Source organism: Enhydra lutris, unplaced genomic scaffold, assembly GCF_002288905.1.
Source record: "Enhydra lutris kenyoni isolate GAN:26980312 unplaced genomic scaffold, ASM228890v2 scaffoldscaffold12, whole genome shotgun sequence".
Taxonomy (NCBI): domain Eukaryota; kingdom Metazoa; phylum Chordata; class Mammalia; order Carnivora; family Mustelidae; genus Enhydra; species Enhydra lutris.
In genome coordinates, this window is record NW_019154096.1 from 46,091,290 (window position 1) to 46,111,099 (window position 19,810).

At 39.1% G+C, this 19,810-nt stretch overlaps 1 protein-coding gene across 4 annotated transcripts in view; it reads right to left on the reverse strand.

Moving 5' to 3' along the window:
• LOC111144834 (insulin degrading enzyme) overlaps positions 1-19,810 on the reverse strand; it is a 109,463-nt gene that overhangs the window by 17,789 nt on the left and 71,864 nt on the right. For 2 of the 4 annotated variants that reach the window (XM_022499355.1, XM_022499353.1), the window contains exons 12-17: positions 18,142-18,244; positions 15,623-15,745; positions 8,255-8,337; positions 4,870-5,014; positions 2,223-2,333; positions 979-1,099 (exon numbers count right to left, since the gene is read on the reverse strand). In XM_022499355.1, the coding sequence (XP_022355063.1) occupies positions 979-1,099; positions 2,223-2,333; positions 4,870-5,014; positions 8,255-8,337; positions 15,623-15,745; positions 18,142-18,244 (686 nt within the window). Of the gene's footprint in view, positions 1-978; positions 1,100-2,222; positions 2,334-4,227; positions 4,373-4,869; positions 5,015-8,254; positions 8,338-8,790; positions 8,958-15,622; positions 15,746-18,141; positions 18,245-19,810 lie in introns of those variants that run through there. The other 2 variants (XM_022499354.1, XM_022499356.1) reach the window with 2 other exon arrangements.

Below are 19,810 nucleotides of genomic sequence, written 5' to 3' on the forward strand. Positions count from 1 at the left end.
TAAGGTAAAACTCTTGCTATTAACTAGACATGACTCAAACATTTTGTGAAGTATATTAACTGTCCAAATTAAAAATGCATTAGTTCTAGTTAATGAATTTTATAATCTATATGCCTACCCAATGACTGAGGCAACCACTAAAATGATTGTCAATACTCTGCTCTTGATTTGTCACTGAAGACATCAAAAGCATTATACTTACATAATAAGTAAGGACTTGTCATACAAGGTCATTAAAAATTCAACAGTATTCTTTTACTGCTGAGCATGTGGGGGAAAAGATGAGTTGGTGAAGTAATGCTGAGAAGCGAGACAGATAAAACAATAAAGGGCACTATCAGTCTTCATTCTTCCCAATGAAACAATCCTGAAGTAATTTCATTCCATTCAGTAGGCATTCATTACATGCATACTGAGGACATACTTTGCACTGGATACCAAATAAAGAGGGTAACAAGAAGGCATAATCACTGCCCTCAAGGAATTTAGGACTTTCAAATGAAACCTATGAAAACTAGATTTGAGATTTTAGAAAAAAAGCAACAGAGGATGACTCTTTAGGCTTTACACATTTTTCTGTGTTTAACTAACAGAGGTTCAGATGCCTGAGCACGATTCCTACGTGTCAAGACTTTCAACCTCAGCCCTTTTATCCTCTTCTGAAAACTTCAATATTAATAAGGTTAAGTGTTTTGGTCAAAACCTTTAGTCACCTGCAGAAATCTATGAACAGCAATAACTAACTGCTATGGGTCCAGGTTGAAAGCAGCAAATGTGGCAACACAGCCTGAATATGAAAGCCACTTCGAAGGGCACCACTATTTTTATTAAAAAAAAAAAAAAAAAAAAAAGAAAGTATATGCACAGCTGGCTTTAATAAAATTAGAAGTTATTAGAAACATAAACACTAGATATCAGGATAAATCAAAATGATTTTAGAAAAAAAATGAAGAGGCTTATAAGCAGAAAAAGTCTCACCATCCAGGGCTTCCTTTAATTCATCTTTAGTCCAGGCCACTTCAGTCATCAGCAGGCGGAGGTAGTACATGGCGTGCTGGTGAGGCTGCTCAGCTCGGAAATTGTTAAGCGATCGCATATACTAGTGAAGGAAGACACAGGTTCATTAATTTTATAAATCCTTTTAAAATCATCTGAAAAGATCAACTATAATCAAACTTTATTCTGCATAAATCCTGTGTTACTGGGATACAGGAATATTTGCTTCTTTCTCCTTTTTGAAGTGAGGTAATTTAGAATGGGGCTTACTCAAATATTCTCTGAACCTTTAATTAAAGGGCATGCTTTTTCTTTATCTGGGCTGCTGCTTTATCCACAGCATCTGACATGTATTCTAAGTGTCCTCCCTGTGGGACATCTTTCAACCCTCAAAAAGTCATCCCCAGTTTTCAGGGCCTGCATCTCTTGGTGTCCTTAGATTCTGTACCATAAGGACATTCCAAAAGTCTGTATAAGCAAGGAAGTCCACTTACATATGCAAAATATTGGATCTTCATCCAAAAACTACATTTGAAAATGGTGATTTTTCTTTTCTTTTTTTTTAATTTATTTATTTGACAGAGAGAGATCACAAGTAGGCAGAGAGGCAGGCAGCGAGATGGGGGAAGCAGGCTCCCCGCCAAGCAGAGAGCCCGATGCGGGGCTCGATCCCAGGACCCTGGGATCATGACCTGAGCCGAAGGCAGAGGGTTAACCCACTGAGCCACCCAGGCGCCCCAATGGTGATTTTTCTTTTGGTGTACAATTAAGGTCACAGTTTGGCTTCTAAAACTGTTATCTATCCCCTATTTCCATTATCAGGCCAACTATGAGTTGAGTTTAACTGGAAGATACCTCAAGCCTAAATAGTTTGCACTCATGTGACAAGGTTCTCATGACAGGCAGACCTCAGTCTGAAGAATCATGTGTCCTTCTGAAGTGGAGGGGGGATGAAAGTTTCAAGGGGTCTCTCGCAGCTACTAGGTATACCTCAGGCTTCTCTCTGAAAGTCAGTGCGGCAACATCCCCAGCTCTTGAGGGTCAGGTGTCCCCGAGTCACCAGGGGTCACTTCTGGGTAGAGGAAAGGACTTAGCAAAGACAGAGTGAGAGGCCTGCCATAGGGTTAGCAGTACTTTCCCTCCTCTCCTCTTAAAAATGTTCGAAATAAGGCAAAATTACCACCTTATGAACAACAAGATTACAAAAGTGAGTTCTGAAAACTTACTGCCTCTTTGATAATTTCAAATCTTTTTTCATCAATCTCAAAAGTAGCCATTTTCTCAATAATCTTCTTTAGCAAAATCGGCTGCTTGTCATTGTAACCTTTCACCGAGAGCTACAAAAAAGAGTTCAGAGTATTAGAAGTCTAAAAATATCACAAAAAAACCTTCCAAATAAACACTTTAAGCTTGATTTTTAAACACTGAGAAAATCCAAAGCCAGGTATATTAAAATAAAAGTGAAGAAGAAATTCAACTAATTTATCTTCTCATAAATATAATTTAACTTAGGAAGAGAACATCTTTATTTACATCTTTATTTACTAATAACCCAAAATCCTAATTTTGTTATTCTTAAACAAAGGAAATAATCAGAAAACTCACCTGATGCAAGATTACAGCAGAACACACCACATCATCAAAATTCAATTCTCATTAAATCAAAATTAACTGCAGAATGTGTTTTAAGTTTAATCTTAAAAATTAACTTCTAAGGAATGCCAGGCTTAAGGTGGTTTTTAGAGACGTGGTAAGAAGGTAAAAATCACCAGTAGTTATCATCTAGCGAACTGTTAGGAATGTCTCAAAATTGTTTATATTTAAATATTTTTTAAAAATCATCTTTGGCGAAATCAGACAGCCCCAATTCTGTGTGTGGGCATGTATATTTTTGTGGCATTTTGCCATTTTTGTCATTCAGTGTTGCCTTAAAAGGATCCGTATGTCTCACCACTTGCTTGTTTGATGAGTTCTCCTGATGTATCAAAAGCCAATGGCAAAACAGATGTACTATGAAGACACACTGTCTGTATCATCAGGATTTTTGCCTTGGGACAATTTACTTTAATAGTCTCCAAAAGCTAACACTGGAAAAGCAGAGGCTGCCTATTGTACTTCCACACGGTGGAACCCACAGCAATAGAGGACCTACTGCAACTAAAGAACTATGAAAGCCTCTACCTTACACAGAATGACGGGCAAGAATCTCAGGAGTGAAGGCCATTATTGACTATGGAGGCCACATCGTGTACCATGGGAACTAGATTTACAATGAGCAGAAAGCTCATTTTGTCATGAATTAAAAATGATCCATTTTAATGGTAATATGCTACTAAAACTCAAGAGCAAAAACTAAACAATAGATTATTACTTTTCTATTTGGAATTTATTTTGATCTCTGAGCTTCAAATTTCCCTAGACTCTGAAAATGGTTAGTTATGTACATACTTACACATTAAATGAAAGCTACCAGAAATTTTACTTGTTGTGGGGGGGGAAGCACTGCAAAATAAAAATTTTAAAACCCTAAAACCTTTTGTATAAGAATTGATAAAGAGGAGTACAGAGTACACAGCACATGCTCTCATTTTAGTTGTTACTAAAACGTACAATATTTTTTCAAGAAAAGTGAAGATGAATGTGTGCCATGGAAGGAATGTTAATTTGGAAATGAGATAGAAGTTGAAACACATCCGAAATAGTTTCAGGGAAAAAAATCCAGTTATTTTTTGGGATGTTTTTAATAATGATTATTTTAAAACACACTTAAAAGTAGTTAATGGTGCACGCTACAAAATAAATTAAATGAAAACATCAAATGTATTTGAACACAGGAGCTTTCTATTGCTGTCAGCAAAAATAAAAGAAGCTTATATAGGAGTAAAATTCAAGCACCACAACAGTAACTACAGATATCTTTCACTTATGGATGTTAATACACGCAAGCACATGGGAAGAACAACATGCTTTCAGAATTAATATGTTAAACATTTCAAGCAGAGGAACATGCAAATAAATGTAGCACACATACATGTTCACAAATTGCACTAAACTCTACGGAATCATTCATTAGTGGAACTACTACTAATTTGAGTTCTTCAATCATTAAAAAGGTGCAAGGAAAAAACCATCAACCTTCTCGTTTAAAAATGCGGAAGTTAATAGTTTTCCCAAGCTCAACATAACACTTAAATGGTGTGGCGCCTTTTCTTTGGTTTTCATTTTACTTACAAGTATTGCATTCATCCCTGATGCAATGCCATAGCTCAAACCTGAGAGGCGTGCTGCATATGTATACTCTTTTAAATCATCCTTCAATAACCTGATAAACAGGTATGTCATGTTGCAATGGAGAGGATCAGCATAAATGTAGCGACTAACAAAAAGAAAAACAAAAGAAATGCTTTGATACCTCAGGCAGTGGCATGGTAATGAAGAAACATGACCGAAGAGTATGGATATGCAGCCTCATGATCTGAATGTCTAGGGAAACAGAATCAGCCAACCTTATGTTTTACAATGGCAGGAAGACATTATTCTGTTGTGAAAGACCGAGATTTCACATAGAGAATGGGTGAGATCTAAACCTCAATCAGGGTCCCATTTTGTTTGAGGAGAAAAATACGACAATCTGATGAAAGATGTTAAAAAAAAAAAAAAAAAAACAGAAATCAAGGAAAATTTGCATAATGTGAATGTAATCACTGAATACTTAGAATAAGAGCTAACTGAAAAATTAAATGAGAAAATATGATTAGCCATAAATATTTTTTTAAAAAGAAATTAAACTCATACCCTCAATCAAAAACGCTTCCATCAAATCAATATAAAAAAATGTTGATGAGTGGAAGGCTCTAAGACGTGGGTACTTACATACATCCCATAGATGGTATTTTGGAGGTCATAGCTCAAGCCTGCTAGCTCTGCTGCATATGCATACTCGTTGAGTGAGTCTTTGAGGAGCTCAAGGTACAAATAGGCCATGTTACAGTGCAAGGGGTCCACATAAGCAAATGGGCTGGAAGAAAATGTTGACAGTAAAATAGCTGATTTATTACTTCCCAATGTGATGGGGCCTTTCGAGATGGATCAAGAAACTGAACATCGGTTAATATCATTTCCTGAAGATATGGTTTGAATTCTTGAGTCTGTTCTTCTCGGGAGGCAAAAAAATACAAGATGTCTGAAAAAGAAGCCTGAAGTATGCCATGTGTTCTGGTGGTGCCGAGGAGGGAGAAGCGACTGCTTGCCCCAGATGGTGTGCGGTCAGACTGACAAATTAGAAATGCAGGTAAGGAGTGGGGACAGGCCAAAAGGCATGCCTGCGTTGAGGATGAAAGGACAAGGCATGCTGGGGTGCCTGGCTGGCTCAGTTAGAAGTCACATGACTCCTGATCTTGGGGTCGTGAGCTCCAGTCCCACACTAGCTACTTAAAATGAAAAAATTAAAAAAAAAAAAAAAAAAAAAAAAAGGAGGCATGGCTGACAGAGCTCATCTGGCATTTAATGTCCTCCTCCCTTTAAGCAAGCCATACTCTGGGTGGACATGAGTATGAGACTGAGAAGTTTGTGTGCTGTGATTTTTGAACTTAAACAGGAAAAACGGATACCTGTGAAATGTTAGCTCATATCTGAGTTCCCCCACAAACCAATAAAGCTACAGCACTGTCAGTAAAATAATTGATAATTCCCACCATATAACTGCAGACAGAGCTAGGAAAAAATATTAAAATTAAAAAAAAATAAAAACTTAAATGAAGAAGAGCAACCAACATGAGGAAACAATCAGAGAGTGCAAAAGCTAAACAGGATCACAGCGATCCCCTAACTTGAATCATTTCCCAAATAAGAAACACAGCTTTCTGCATGTCACCTGGGCTGGTAGTGGCAGAATTAGGATTCAAATGTAAGTCAAGTGACAAAGTCACTTGATTATATGACACTGCTTACCTTTATGACAAATAAAAGTCATTTGCTCAACAAATGTGTACCACATGCTTACTACTGTAATACATGGAAGCAGGTATGACTCAGAAGAGCCTACTGCTAGGCCTTTCTCTAGGTACTGGGAATAAAATCAAGCAAAGCCACTGACCTGACTGAGTTTAATAGTCTAGTTGGAGGAGAGAATAAATCTTAATATATCAAATGGGGATAGTGCTATGAAAAAAATTAAGCAGGGTAAGAGGAACAGGATTGAAGGGCAGTGGTAGTAAGGTGGGATGATTGCTAATTTACATAAGATAATCAATGCCTCTCTCATAAGGTGACACCTGGGCCTAGACCTGAAGGAAGCAAAGGAACAGGCTCTGGGTATATCTGGGTGGGGCTGGTTGAGGAAAACAGCCAGTGCAAAGGACCTGAGCCCAAGGTGCCTGCTTGGCTTGTCTGGCAGCAAATTAAAGTTTCACTCTATCTGTAGCACAGTAAATATAACCAATATACTGATGGAAAAGGCAACAATTTTGTCAAACCAGATAATGAAGCAAAAAGAGAAGAAGCTTAGCCACTAAGAACTAATATCAAAGAGAAAATTCTGTAACTACATAAACATTCTCCATCTGGAAAATCTAAATGGATGCTCTGTCACTGTTTTTAAAGTACTGTATTATATACATGACAATTATAGTACCATATATAGTACAATTAAAGTACTGTATTATATACATGACACACTTCCTTCTTTAGGCAAACAACAGCTCAGAAACTCAGAGCACAATTCACAAAAGCAAAATTATCAAATAAAAGAGAACCTAGGAAGGACTTAGACCCACAGGCACCTCTGTGCCAATCTCAGGTGGAAGTGAAAAGCCAGAAAAAGCCAAGTCTGGGAGCTCAGAGCCATATGGCTCAAGCTTAGAACGCAATTGCAAAAAGTGTCCTAAAATGCTGCATGCACAGCAGCTGCGCTGGTGAGCTCTAAGAGAGAACATGATTAAATCGCAATGTTCAAACTCTGGTTCACTTGTTAATTAAAAAATATTATTATTTTGTATTCAGGTGCTGTATGCTCAGAGTTTTTAAAACTGTATCTAAGAATGGATAATATAACCCGGTTTCTGAAAATACTAAAAGGTGTACACACACAGAAAATGTCTTGAAGAGTACATAAGAAACCTAACAGTGTGAACTCTAGGAAGAGCAGAACACGGAGAGAGGAAATTTCAGGAAGCAAAACTATCAAACGGTCTCTCAAAAGGTAAAAAAAATCCATAAGCATATAAGTCAAATGGGAAAGTGGTGACAAGCTGCTTGGAGTGCTACAAATATCACTCTGAATATCAAAAAATAAAACCAGCTTTGTAATGCTCTCTACCAACACCAAGCCATAGCCAGACAGCTCATGTTTAGTGTGAGAAGTATCTCAGGAAGTTCCAGGCTAAGTCCATGAATCTCCTGCTATAAAATACAGTGTTTACATCCACCTGCAAGCTCAGCTGTACATGTTGGTGAAATACTAATTTTCTATTTAGAGTTTCTTTTTCCCTATTCCAAAACATTTAAAAATGCATTTAGTTTTAATTTCAAGTCAAGTAGATCAAATAAAAATTAGTGAACATTATTATGTGATGACCGATCTCATAAACACACACCATTGAATTTTAAATAAAAAATCATAAAGTATAAACTCACAAAGTAAAATTTGAACTGGATGGTACACTGTACTATACAAATAAATAAAAGGAGACAGAGATGAGCTGCAGATTTATATTGTGAAATCATTCCAACAGTAGTATTCATAAATGTTACTAAACATGTTCTTCCTTTTTAATTAAATCATTTTTAAGTGGCCATGCCAAGAACAGAGAAAACAATATCTAAGGGCTTCAGACATGTAAAGGCTGGAAAGGACTCCAAATGGTTTAGTAACTACCACCTCCTCCTCTGGGCAAGTTTCAGAAATACAAAACTGAAGCTACAACAGAAAACACCCTCAATTATTTAACTTTTCCTGAATGAAATTTCTGGGTAAGTCTACAACCTCCCCAGGATCCAAAGTTTTGAAGGCTAGGAAGGTCCTCAAGATGGCTAACAGAAATCATGTCAGTTAAAGGGTGTGCTCACCAGTGCAAAGGAAGACTTAACAACCTCGACTTTTACAATATCCCTTACCAGCAGCAGCCCTCCCTGGTCCAGGCTATGTAACTCTAGTTCCTTCCATTTCTACACATGGGTCCTCCCGGAAGCAAAGAAAACTTTTAGGAATGAGATTGTTGATTTTTATAAGAAACTGTGTAGCTAGATTCATTTAACATACCTGAAAAATTCAAAGTTGAGACAAGCCTTTGGCAAGAAAAACTTATCATCTTGTTTGAACCAGAGTTTGCTCATAGCTGTATCCTGTGATGGAGAAACAATTCGGTTAATAAAATATGGGCACATTCGGCAAAAAGCTCAAACTACTCTTCAAGAGGAGTAGGATAGAGGCAATGTTGAGTTTCATGGCCTTGAAGCATACTCAGAAGGTCACCAGGTGGGAAGGTGTAGAGAGAAAACTGCCGATTCTAGCAGCAGAGAGAAATCACCCTTCTGTCCCCCCTTGATGAGGGAAAAGGGGACATAGCAGAGGAAGAGACAGACTGGAGAAGCCAATACCACTGTCCTATTCTTGTCTTTCTGAACACTGGGAGGCAGATGCAGGAGTCCTTAGCAGGGTGCGGCTGCCAGCCTCCAAGGTAGGCTACAGCAACTCCTGCCTAAGGGCATTTACCTCCCTGTAGAGTCATCTCTCCCACAATGAACCAGGACTGGTATATGCGAGCACAGACTAGGACAGAAGGGATGGCATGGTACCTCTGAGATTAGGCTCTAAAAGACGTCGTGGCTTCCATCTTGATCACCCACTTTTCTCTCTTGAATCACTCACTTTGGGGGAAGCCAGCTTCCAGGTCAAGCAACTCTACTGAGAGGCCTATGTGTTGAAGAACTAAAGGCCTGCCAACAACCACACAACTGAATTTAGAAGAAAATCCTTCAGCCTTTATTGAGCTTCAAGAGGCTGAAGGCCCAGCCAACAGTTTGACTATAACCTAATAAGACACCCTGGGCCAAAATTACCCAACTAAGTCACTTCCAGATTCCTGACACTCAAAAACCGCATGGAGATAAATGTTTTAAGTTCCTAACTTTTGGAGGAATTTGTTATGTAGTCATACATAACACAACCAAAGATGAACAAATAAGGCACTACTTTAATTTTCCACTTCACTCATACTGTATTAAAACTCTTGAAACTCTTACAAGAGTTAGAAATGTTCTCCTTAGTTTAGTTTGAGAAGACCTATTTAAAACAAACAACAAATAATAGGAGAGGTAAACAAGATTTCTCCTTGAATAACCTAACCTATGACTCATTAAAAGATCATTTTTTTTTCTTTTCAAGCTTTTAATTTAAATTCTAGTTAGTTAACGTATAGTGCAATATTAGTTTCAGGAAAATTCAGAGATTCATCACTTACATACAACACCCAGTCAGTGCTCATCATAACATGCCCTCCTTAATACCCACCTCCCTCTGTTAATCCTGTTTGTTCTCTAAGAGTCTCTTATGGTTTGTTTCCCTCTCTCTTTTTTCTTTTTTTCTTCTCCCTCCCCCCTATGTTCATCTATTTTGCTTCTTAAATTCCACATGTGACTGATATCATATGGTATTTGTCCAACTTCTTTCTCTTAGCGTAATACACTCTGGCTCCGTCCACACCATTACAAATAACAAGATTTCATTCTTTCTGATGGCCAAGTAATGTTTCATTGTATATATATGCCACATCTTCTTTATCCATTCATCAATCAATGGGCATTTGGGCTCTCTCCATAGTTTGGCTAGTGCTGATAATGCTACTATAAGTATCATGGTGCATGTATCCTTTTGAACCTATATTTTTGTAACCTTTGGGTAAATACCTAGTAGTGTAATTGCTGGATGGCAGTGAATGATTCTTTAAATGTACTGTTGGATTCAATTTGCTAGTATCTTGAGAATTTTTGCATCCGTGTTCATCAGGGATAATGGTATATAATTCTCCATTTTAATGGCATGTAATTCTTCTCTTTGTCTGGTTTTGGGATCAAGGACTAGCTTTGTAGAAGGAGTTTCAGAGTTTTCCTTCCATTCTATTTTTTGGAACAGTTTGAGAATAGCTTTGAACTCTTCTTCAAATATCTGGTAGAATTCCCCTAGAAAGCCATCTGGCCCTGGACTTTTGTTTGTTGGGAGATTTTTGATTACTGATTTAATTTCTTTGCCGATTATGGGTCTGTTCAGATTTTCTACTTCTTCCTGTTTCAGTTTTGGTAGTTTGTGTATTTCTGAGAATTTATCCATTCCATCCAGATTGTCCAGTTTGTTGGCATATAACTTTTCATGATATTCTGATTATCTGTGTTTCTGTGGTGCCGGTTATCATCTCTTTCTTCATCATTTAAATTTATTTGGGTCCTTTCTCTTTTCTTTTTCATAAGTCTGACTATGGGTTTATCAACTTCATTGATTCTTTCAAAGAACAAGCTCTTAGTTTTGTTGATCCATTCTGGTTTTTTTGTTTGTTTCTATATCATTTATTTCTGCTCTAATCTTTACTATTTCCCTTCTTCTATTAGCTTCAGGCTTTATCTGCTGCTCCTTTTCTAGCTCCTTTGGGTGTAAGGTTAGCTCGTGCATTTGAGACTCTTCCTGCTGCCGCTTTTTTTTTTTTTTTTTTTTTTTTTTTTGAGACTTTTCCTGCTTCTTGAGAAGGTCTGTATTGCAATATGTTTCCCTCTTAGGACTGCCTTTGCTGCAACCTAAAAATCTTGGACTATGGTATTTTTTTCTTTTTGATTATTTTTATTGATATATAATGTATTATTTGCCCTAGGGGTACAAGTCTGTGAATCATCAGGCTTACACATTTCACAGCACTCACCATATCACATACCCTCCCCAATGTCCATAACCCAACTACCCTCTCCATACCCCAGCATTCCCCCCAGCAGCCCTCAGTTTGTTTTGTGAGATTAAGAATCTCTTATGGTTTGTCTCCCTCCTGATCCCATCTTGTTTCATTTTTTCCTTCGGACTGGGGTATTTTCATTTTCAGTTGCTTCCATGTACTTTTTAATTTCTTCTTTAATTTTCTGGTTAACCCATTCATTCTTTTAGCAGGATGTTCTTTACCCTCCATGTATTTGTGGTCTTTCCAAATGTTTTCATGGTTGACTTCAAGTTTCAAAGCACTGTGCTCTGAAAATATGCATGGAATTATCTTGATCATTTTATACTTCTTAAGGGCCAATTTGTGTGTGATCCAGTATATGATCTATTCTAAAGAATGTTCCACATACACTAGAAAAGAATGTGTATTCTATGTTTGAGGATGAAATGTTCTGAATATATGTTAAGTCTGTCAGGTCCAATGTGTCATTCAAAGCCATTATTTCCTTGATTTTCTGCTTAGATGATCTGTCCATTGCTCTGTAAGAGGGACGTTAAAGTCCCCTACTATCACTGTTTCATTATCAATGACTTTATATTTGTTATTAATTGATTTATATATTTGGATGCCCCTAAACTGGGGGGCATAAGTATTTACAACTGTTAAATCTTATTGATGGATAGATTCATTATGATATAATGCCCTTCATCTCTTAAGTCTTTGTTTTAAAATCTAGTTTGTCTGACATAAGCATGGATACTCTGGCTTTTTTCTGACATACATTAACCTGAGAGATGGTTCTCCATCCACTCACTTTCAATCTGCAGGTGTCTTTAGGTATAAAATGAGTCTCTTGTGGGACACCTGGGTGGTTCAGTTCATGATCTCAGGGTCCTGGGATCAAGCCCCCCATTGGGCTCCCTACTCAGTGGAAAGCCTGCTTCTCCCTCTCCCACTCCCCCTGCTTGTGTTCCCTCTCTCGCTGTCTCTCTGTCAAATACATAATTAAAATCTTTTAAAAATAGTAATAATAAATAAAATGAGTCTCTTGTAGGCAGCATTTGGATGCATCTTGTCTTTTTTTTTTTTTTAATCCATTCTGATACCCTATGTCTTGTGATTAGAGCATTTAGTCTGTTTATATTCAGAGTAATTATTAAAAGCTATGAATTTAGGGGCACCTGGGTGGCTCAGTGGGTTAAAGCCTCTGCCTTCGGCTCGGGTCATGATCCCAGGGTCCTGGAATTGAGCCCCACGTCAGGCTCTCTGCTCGGCGGGGAGCCTGCTTCCTTTCCTCTCTCTGCCTACTTGTGATCTCTATCTGTCGAATAAATAAATAAAAATCTTAAAAAAAAAAAAAGCGATGAATTTAGTACCTTTGTATTACCTGTAAGGTCATTGTTCCTGTAGATTTTCTGTTCCTTTCTAGTCTTTGTTACTTTTGGTCTCTCCTTCTCAAAGGGTCCCTTTAATATTCCTTGCAGGGCTGGAACTCCTTTAGTTTTTGTGTGTCTGGGAAACTCTTTACCTCTTCTTCTGTTCTGAATGACAGCCTTGCTGGATAAAGTATTCTTAGCTGCATATTTTTCCCATTCAGTACATTGAATATATCCTGCCATTCTCCTCTGGTCTGCCAAGTTTCTGTGGACAGATCGGTTGCAAACCTGATTTGTCTTCCCTTGTAGGTTAAGGACTTTTTTTTCCATTGCTACTTTTAGAATTCTTTCCTTGTCTGTGTATTTTGTGAATTTGACTATAATATATATAGGTGATGCCTGGCCTTTGTTGAATTTAATGGGAATTCTCTGGGCTTCTTGGATTTCAATATCTGTATCCTTTCCTGGATTAGGAAAGTTTTTAGTTAATTTGTTCAAGTAAACTTTCTGCCCCTTTTTCTCTCTCATCACTCCTGGGGCTCCTATGATAGGAATGTTATTACATTTTAAGAAGCTGCTGAGTTCCCTAAGTCTACCTTCATGATCCAATACCTTTCCCTTTTCTTTCAGCTTCATTATTTTCCTAATTCTATCTTCTATATCACTGATTCATTCCTCTGCTTCATTCACTCTTATTGTTATGGCATCCATTCAGGTTTGCATCTCGGTTATACCATTTTAATTTCGGTCTGACTAGATTCTAGTTCTTTTATCTCTACAGTAAGGAATTCTCTAGTGTCTTCTATGCTTTTTTCAAGCCCAAGTAGTATTCCTATAATTGTTGTTTTAAATTCTAGTGCAGAGGCGCCTGGGTAACTCAGTTGGTTGGGCTTCTGCCTTCGACTCAGGTCATAATCCTGGAGTCCCAGGATCAAGCCCTCATCCAGCTCCCTGCTTAGCAGGGAATTTGCTCTCCCTCCACCCCTACCCCCCTGCTCATGTGCTCTCTCTCTCCTTCTCAAATAAAGAAAATTTAAAAATAAAGTAAATAAATTCTAGTTCAAACATCTCACTTATATCTGTATTGGTTAAATCCCTCGCTGTTACTTCTATTTCCTTCTCTTTCTTTTGGGGTGAATTCCATCTTGTCATTTTGTCCAGAAAAACAAAAACAAAAACAAAACCACAACAAACTAGATCCTAGGTGTATTTTGGTCTGCCTATCAAAAGAAGCTAGATCCTATTGCCCCTAGAGCTGAAGCTCTGTAGCACTTTATGATCTGTAGACTTGGTACATGCAAGGGGTTTGTGCTGGTCTTCTGGGGGAAGGGCCTGCTGCACTGATTCTCAGGTCTATTTGCCCTTGTAGAGATGCGCCTGTATGGTGTTGCGGGGGGGTGGTATAAGTGACTCTGATCTCTGCTTGATGGTGTGGTTTAGCTCACTGAGGTCAGTCAGTGTTGATGGGGTGGGAGATGGGAAGAACAGGGGATATGGCTCCACTCTGCTCTCATCTCTGCAGCGCAAAGCTCGTGCCCACCACTCTTCAGGAAGCCCTCACAGAAAAGCAAACAATCACCCCTCTTGTGCCCTAGCTTCTGTCAAATCCCTGCCTTCACCCTGTCTGTGTCCAAGCTGTTTTATCTCAGGGCACAGCTAGGATTCTAAACTCCAAATTTTAGGGACTCCCGCAGCACCACTCCATACTGATCCTCTGGGGAAGCTCCCCACTTTTGCTGTTTGCATCCAGTCCCAGGAAGGACTGCAGGACTGAGAAGCAGTTCAGAGTTTATAGTAAAGCAGAGCCAAAAGCCTGGTGTCTCCCTGTCCTCAGCTGGTGTCCCTGCTCCTGTGCCTAGGAACAGCGCAGCACCTTGGTGCCACCCTTTCTTCTGTCCATGGAGAGGCCTTGCTGTCACTCTAAAATGTACTCCAAAGAGGGGAACTGTTTCCCCCTGCAACCCAGGGGATCCTCAGACTACATTGTCCACTCCTAGGTATCTGCCCTCTTCCCCCACAGGAGCACCACTAAGGCAGGCATGACCCTGGTGGCGGAAGACTTCTAAAACTTCAGATTTTGTGGTCCAATGCTTATAATACCCTGCAGTAGTCTCCGTAAGTAGGGGTCCCTCCCCTCTGCAGCTTCCACAGTTCTTAACTCCCCCAAATCCACTCTCCATAGCCCCTACCTTCCACAATTCTACTGGTACACTTGCGGTTTTGTTCTTGCAGTCCTCAGATTGATTTCTTGGGTGATCGGAATGATTTGATATTTATCTGGATGTGTTCAAGGAACAAGGCAAGCTTAGATTCCCCTACTCCTCTGCCATCTGAATTCCTCCCTTTTTTAGGGAAAAATGATTGTCTAGTTAATAATCTAGTTGCTTGTGATAAATTTCAAGTTTCTAAACACTAATTCTTATCTCATTGAGTTGATCTGAATGTTAGGTGCTTTCAAGAAAAGAAAAAGATGTATGTCTTTGGTGGTGAGCTTAGAAAGAGAATTTAGGAAAGAGGATGTGCAGTAATAATTTGATCCATTTTTCTACACAATCTACTCAAGGTGTGAAATAATGAAAAGAGAAAATTCTGAAAAAGAAAAACAAGCCCCATTTCTCAATCACTGTTCTCACTGACTTACTAATTTCCTAAGTTCATTGTTCTTATCAACTTCCTAAAGCCACTCTAACAAATTGAGAGTTAATTTTAAGGGCAGGAAATCCAACAGCTTCCCTTGGATATGCCCTCTTCCAGGGTTTAGAAATTCTCTTTATCTCTAACTTTAACGATGCAGCACATATCAACTTCCTCACTCGGTCTTCAGTGAATATGGAAAGTAGGCCAATAACTTTCAGTAGATTTGTGGTTATACAAGGTGCCTGAGTGGCTCAGTCGTTAAGTATCTGACTTTGGCTCAGGTCATGATTCCAGCATCCTGAGATGGAGCCCCCATATAGGTCTCCCTGCTCAGCGGGAAGACTGCTTCTCTCTCTCCAACTACCCCATGCTTGTGTTCCCTCTCTCGCTATCTCTCTGTCATAAATAAATAAAATCTTGAAACAAAAATTGTGATTGTAGTCCAGACTTAACTTTTTTTCTGCAAAGAAAACAATACCCTAGATTCTAAATTGTTTAGTAGTTTGTTTGCTTTAACACTTCTAACCTCTTAATATTCCTTGCAATTATTCTTTCTACAACTTTCGGTAGCTCTTAGGATGTGAGCCCCCAAAACCAACATAGTACCAAATGCAAGAAATCATCTCTCCATCTCTCCAGTCTCTTCCATGTAATAGGTATATCGCCTAAATTTAAAAATCACCCATTCCAACATGTTACCTTAATAAGAGATGGGTACGGTGTCGCTTCTTTTTCCAATGATAAAATCTCAAAATTCGTGGGAATAAATTCATTCTTCGTTGGAAGTTTAAATTTCCCATTCAAGTCAGCATTTTGCCATTTCTGGATGAATAATGAAAAAACACACAAAAGCAATTAAAGTTGGATTCAGAAGTTTAAAATAGCCCTTTTGCTTAATATCTAGCCAAGTATTAAGGGGATAAATGTCACACAGCTTTTCTTCTCCACTCCCAAGATCCACTGATGGCTTTTCATGAAACTTGAGTTGTTCTCTCTGTTACTAATCAAGATTTTATACTTAGTAATCTTTCTTCTTTACATATTTCCAAAATGACTGGCTGAGGTTAAGGGGCAATCTGTGACTACAGAAACATGAGAGACTACTTAGTTCATATGAAGATCACATGGGCTCTAGCTCTTTAAAGAAGGAAGAATAATTGTATAGGGATATATTCCTGCAACTGGTAGACAATAGGTCATTTACAGAAGAATAAAACTTCCAGATGCACTAGGTTATTTTTATGTGTAGCCTGAAAACTACTAAGTTTCAGTATTGCTCCTTAGGGCCTGGTCCACAACTGTCCTAGACGACCATGTGAACTTCCAAGTGAACCAGTAATTCAAGCACAAGGTCAAGAACAAGGTGGAGTCTTAAGCCTGGATTGTGCAACAGGGTGGATACAACCTGCAGGTTGGATGTGCTCGATGGGCTAGTTCTGAAAGCTCAGTGGGACAGATCACAGGTCAGTGATTGTTGGACTCTTATTATAAGACTTCATTATTAAAAAAAAACAAAACAAAACAAAAAACCAAGTGCCAATAATCCCGGGTTCAGTAATTTGTTCTCCAGATTAACTAGCACAGCCTTGTAGCTTCTGCAGTTCTATTTTGGTCCCTGAGTTTATGTTTTTTGGCACTAGCATGGTGGGGATGTTGGCCATATTGTTTATGAGTAACAGCTTAAATCTCCCAAATGGCTGAACAGTGGGGGCTGGGAAACATGTAGTAAATCGTTTCACTGCTAAACTCCCAGATAAATTTGGATTGTTTTGTTTTTAAAATTAAGTAAGCTCTATACCCAACATGGAGCTTGAACTCACGACCCTGAGATAAAGAATCTTGGGCTCTACCAACTGAGCCAGCCAGGCATCCCCCAGGTAAATTTGTTTTAAAAAAATTCCCATTCAGGCAGCGCCTGGGTGGCTCAGTCAGTTAAGCATCCAACTCTTGGGTTTAGACTCAGGTCATGATCTCAGGGTCATGAGATCAAGCCCATGTCAGGTTCTTTCCCTCCCCACCCCCTGGCCTTCCCTCCACTTGCACACTCTCAAATAAATAAATAAATAAATAAAATCTTTTTTTAAAAATTTGAGGTAGGTTTGTTATCGTCAGAGTTTGGTGACTAGAGGTTCTCTTCTGTTTTATGGATTAATTCATGGGAGATCAGCATTCCTCATCGTTTAGCTAAATGAGTATTTTTCCACACAAAGTGGCTCCAGTGATCTCATCCTATGTTGTGAACATGTCAGAGAAGTACCAGCAATGATTTTCTTAAACTATTTCTTTTTTTTTTCTGTATTACACAGGTATACTTAAGAAATGTCCATTACTGGGCGCCTGGGTGGCTCAGTGGGTTGAGCCTCTGCCCTCAGCTCTGGTCATGATCTCAGGGTCCTGGGATCAAGCCCCATATCAGGCTCCCTGCTAAGCAGGGAGCCTGCTTCCCCCTCCCCCTCTGCCTGCCTCTCTGCCTATTTGTGATATCTCTCTCTGCCAAATAAATAAATAAAATCATTAAAAAAAGAAAAAGAAATGTCCATTACTCAAGTTTAACTAGAATCTAGTCAGAGCAAGGCTTTCTGGTGTCTTCCCATGAATAAAGGACACAATCTCAAAGATAAAATGACAATGAAAACCAAAAAAGAAAAAACACTAGACAAGTAGAAAAGACTCAGAAACAAAATCTGGACTACTGATGAATGCGGTAAGATACTATCTAAACACGCCTGTTTTGAAGCAAATTTTAACTCCCTTACTTAGAAAAAAGAGCAACAAGACAACATGAGGCATACAATATAGCATCTCCTAAAGTGAAGACAGTGTGAATCCAGAGTCCGCTCCCACCTGTATACACAGAATGACCATAAGGCCTCTGGAGCCCTTGTTATCTGTCTTTCATGCTCTCTACTTCCATCTCTTCTTGCCTGTTTTGCTCCTCTGTGTACTTTGGACTTCAGTGATCTCTGAGTGCGTGAAGCCGGGAGTCTGCTTTCAGCTCTGCTGATCTAACAGACACAAGAGAAGGTGGCCATAGTGCCATTTCTTAATGCAAAAATCTCTCTAGTTCTCCATCTCCTTGTTCATTTTGTTCAGGACAGCACAGACAGCCGTGGGCCATCACTCTCCATACTCTGGGCTGTGAGTTGGTTGATGTGGAAAGCTCATGCTCTTGTGTGTCCCTCACACATCAAGTTTATTCACAGATGAACGAACCCTACCTTAATGACTTCATCTGGTATAGCTTCTTGCTTGTACTGGGTTCCGTACCACTCTTCTGTGCGGTCAGTTTTTCCTTCAAAGGACTTGGAAACTATTGCAACCCTAAAGGTAAGTGGAAAAAAACAAACAAACACTATAAACTCATGTTGTATATATGCATTTATAAAACCTGAGTCATGAAAACGTACATAATATCCAAGAGCATGCTAAGACCCAGTAAATCCAATAACGCTTAATCAAAACAGGCAATCAAATATAGAGGCTTCTGATCACGGTCTCTATTACCCTTTGGCTAGAGCCCTTCATTTTTAATGTGAAAAACTGCATGCAGGAATCTTGTGGGTAATGCTACTGACTAAAATTTTAAAAGAAGAGTAGCTAGGGAAAAAATGGAACCAAGTCAGTTGAAAAATAGTCTTTAAAAAAGCAAAACAAAGTACTCCTTCCCAGGAACAGCTGAGGCCCGGGGTTAACAAAAATGGTAAGAGAAAAAAAAAAAACCAACCCACCCTTATTGGCTCATCCAGAGATCCAAAAAAACAAAAACATACTTTTATTATTATTTGCTAAGTTTGTGCTCCGTGGGTTTTTTTCCTGCCAGAGACTACCATCAACTATATTGGCCTTTATACTTCTAGAGGTAAAGAAAACAAGACCAAGAAACACTTATGTTCTGGTTTATTAAAATCTTTCATTGAGGGCAAGACAGAAACAGCCCAGAAAAAAAGTCAGAAGGAAAAAAAGTTCAGGGAGAGAGGGTAGAGATAAGATGATGTCAAAAGATATGTGAACAGAAGATTACGAGAAGCATAGCAAAAGCAGCTCTGTATACCACAGCAGAACTCCTGTCCCCTGCAGCATCATCAAGGACATTTCTGCCTCTGCTGCCTTGTAATTATCAAAGTGGGAATCACTGCCATCCTCTCAGCAGACTCAGTGCCAGCCTGGGACCAATCTTATTTGAATCTTGTGGATAAAGAAGCTCTAGGCCAAGAGCTTTGATGGCTTGCCATGAGGTCAGTCCTGTCACTGATCCCACTTCTCCCTTACATCCCAATTCAAGTAACAAGGCCTATGTCTTCTCCCACTTGTTCTTATCCATCCTCTCAGAGGTTTGGTTCTAGCCTCTGAATGTCCATCTCACAGCTGAAAGCCCACTACTTGCAATGAAAACTCCCCTTTACCGAATACCCATCCATTTTCAATGTGTTCCTACTCCTCATTGGACCTTCGCAACTCCAATGCCTGACCATCAGAACCACTGTCCATTTCTTATTTATTCTAGACAAAATACTCTACCTGGCTAGCTGGACTTAGTCCTACTGCCTGGTGTAGGGTAGATAAAAGCAATCTGACTAACCTCTCTGTGAGTATGGCTGACTAATCCCCCAGCTGATGGTATTCCTGATCTGGCCTAGCTGCCTCTGACCACTACCAGTTCGAAAAACATGCTGAGGGGCACCTGGGTGGCTCAGTGGGTTAAAGCCTCTGCCTTCGGCTCAGGTCAGGATCCCAGGGTCCTGGGATTGAGCCCCACATCGGGCTCTCTGCTCAGCAGGGAGCCTGCTTCTCCCTCTCTCTCTCTCTTCCTGCCTCTCTGCCTACTTGGGATCTCTGTCAAATAAATAAATAATCTTTTAAAAATTAAAAAAAAAATTTTTAAAAAAA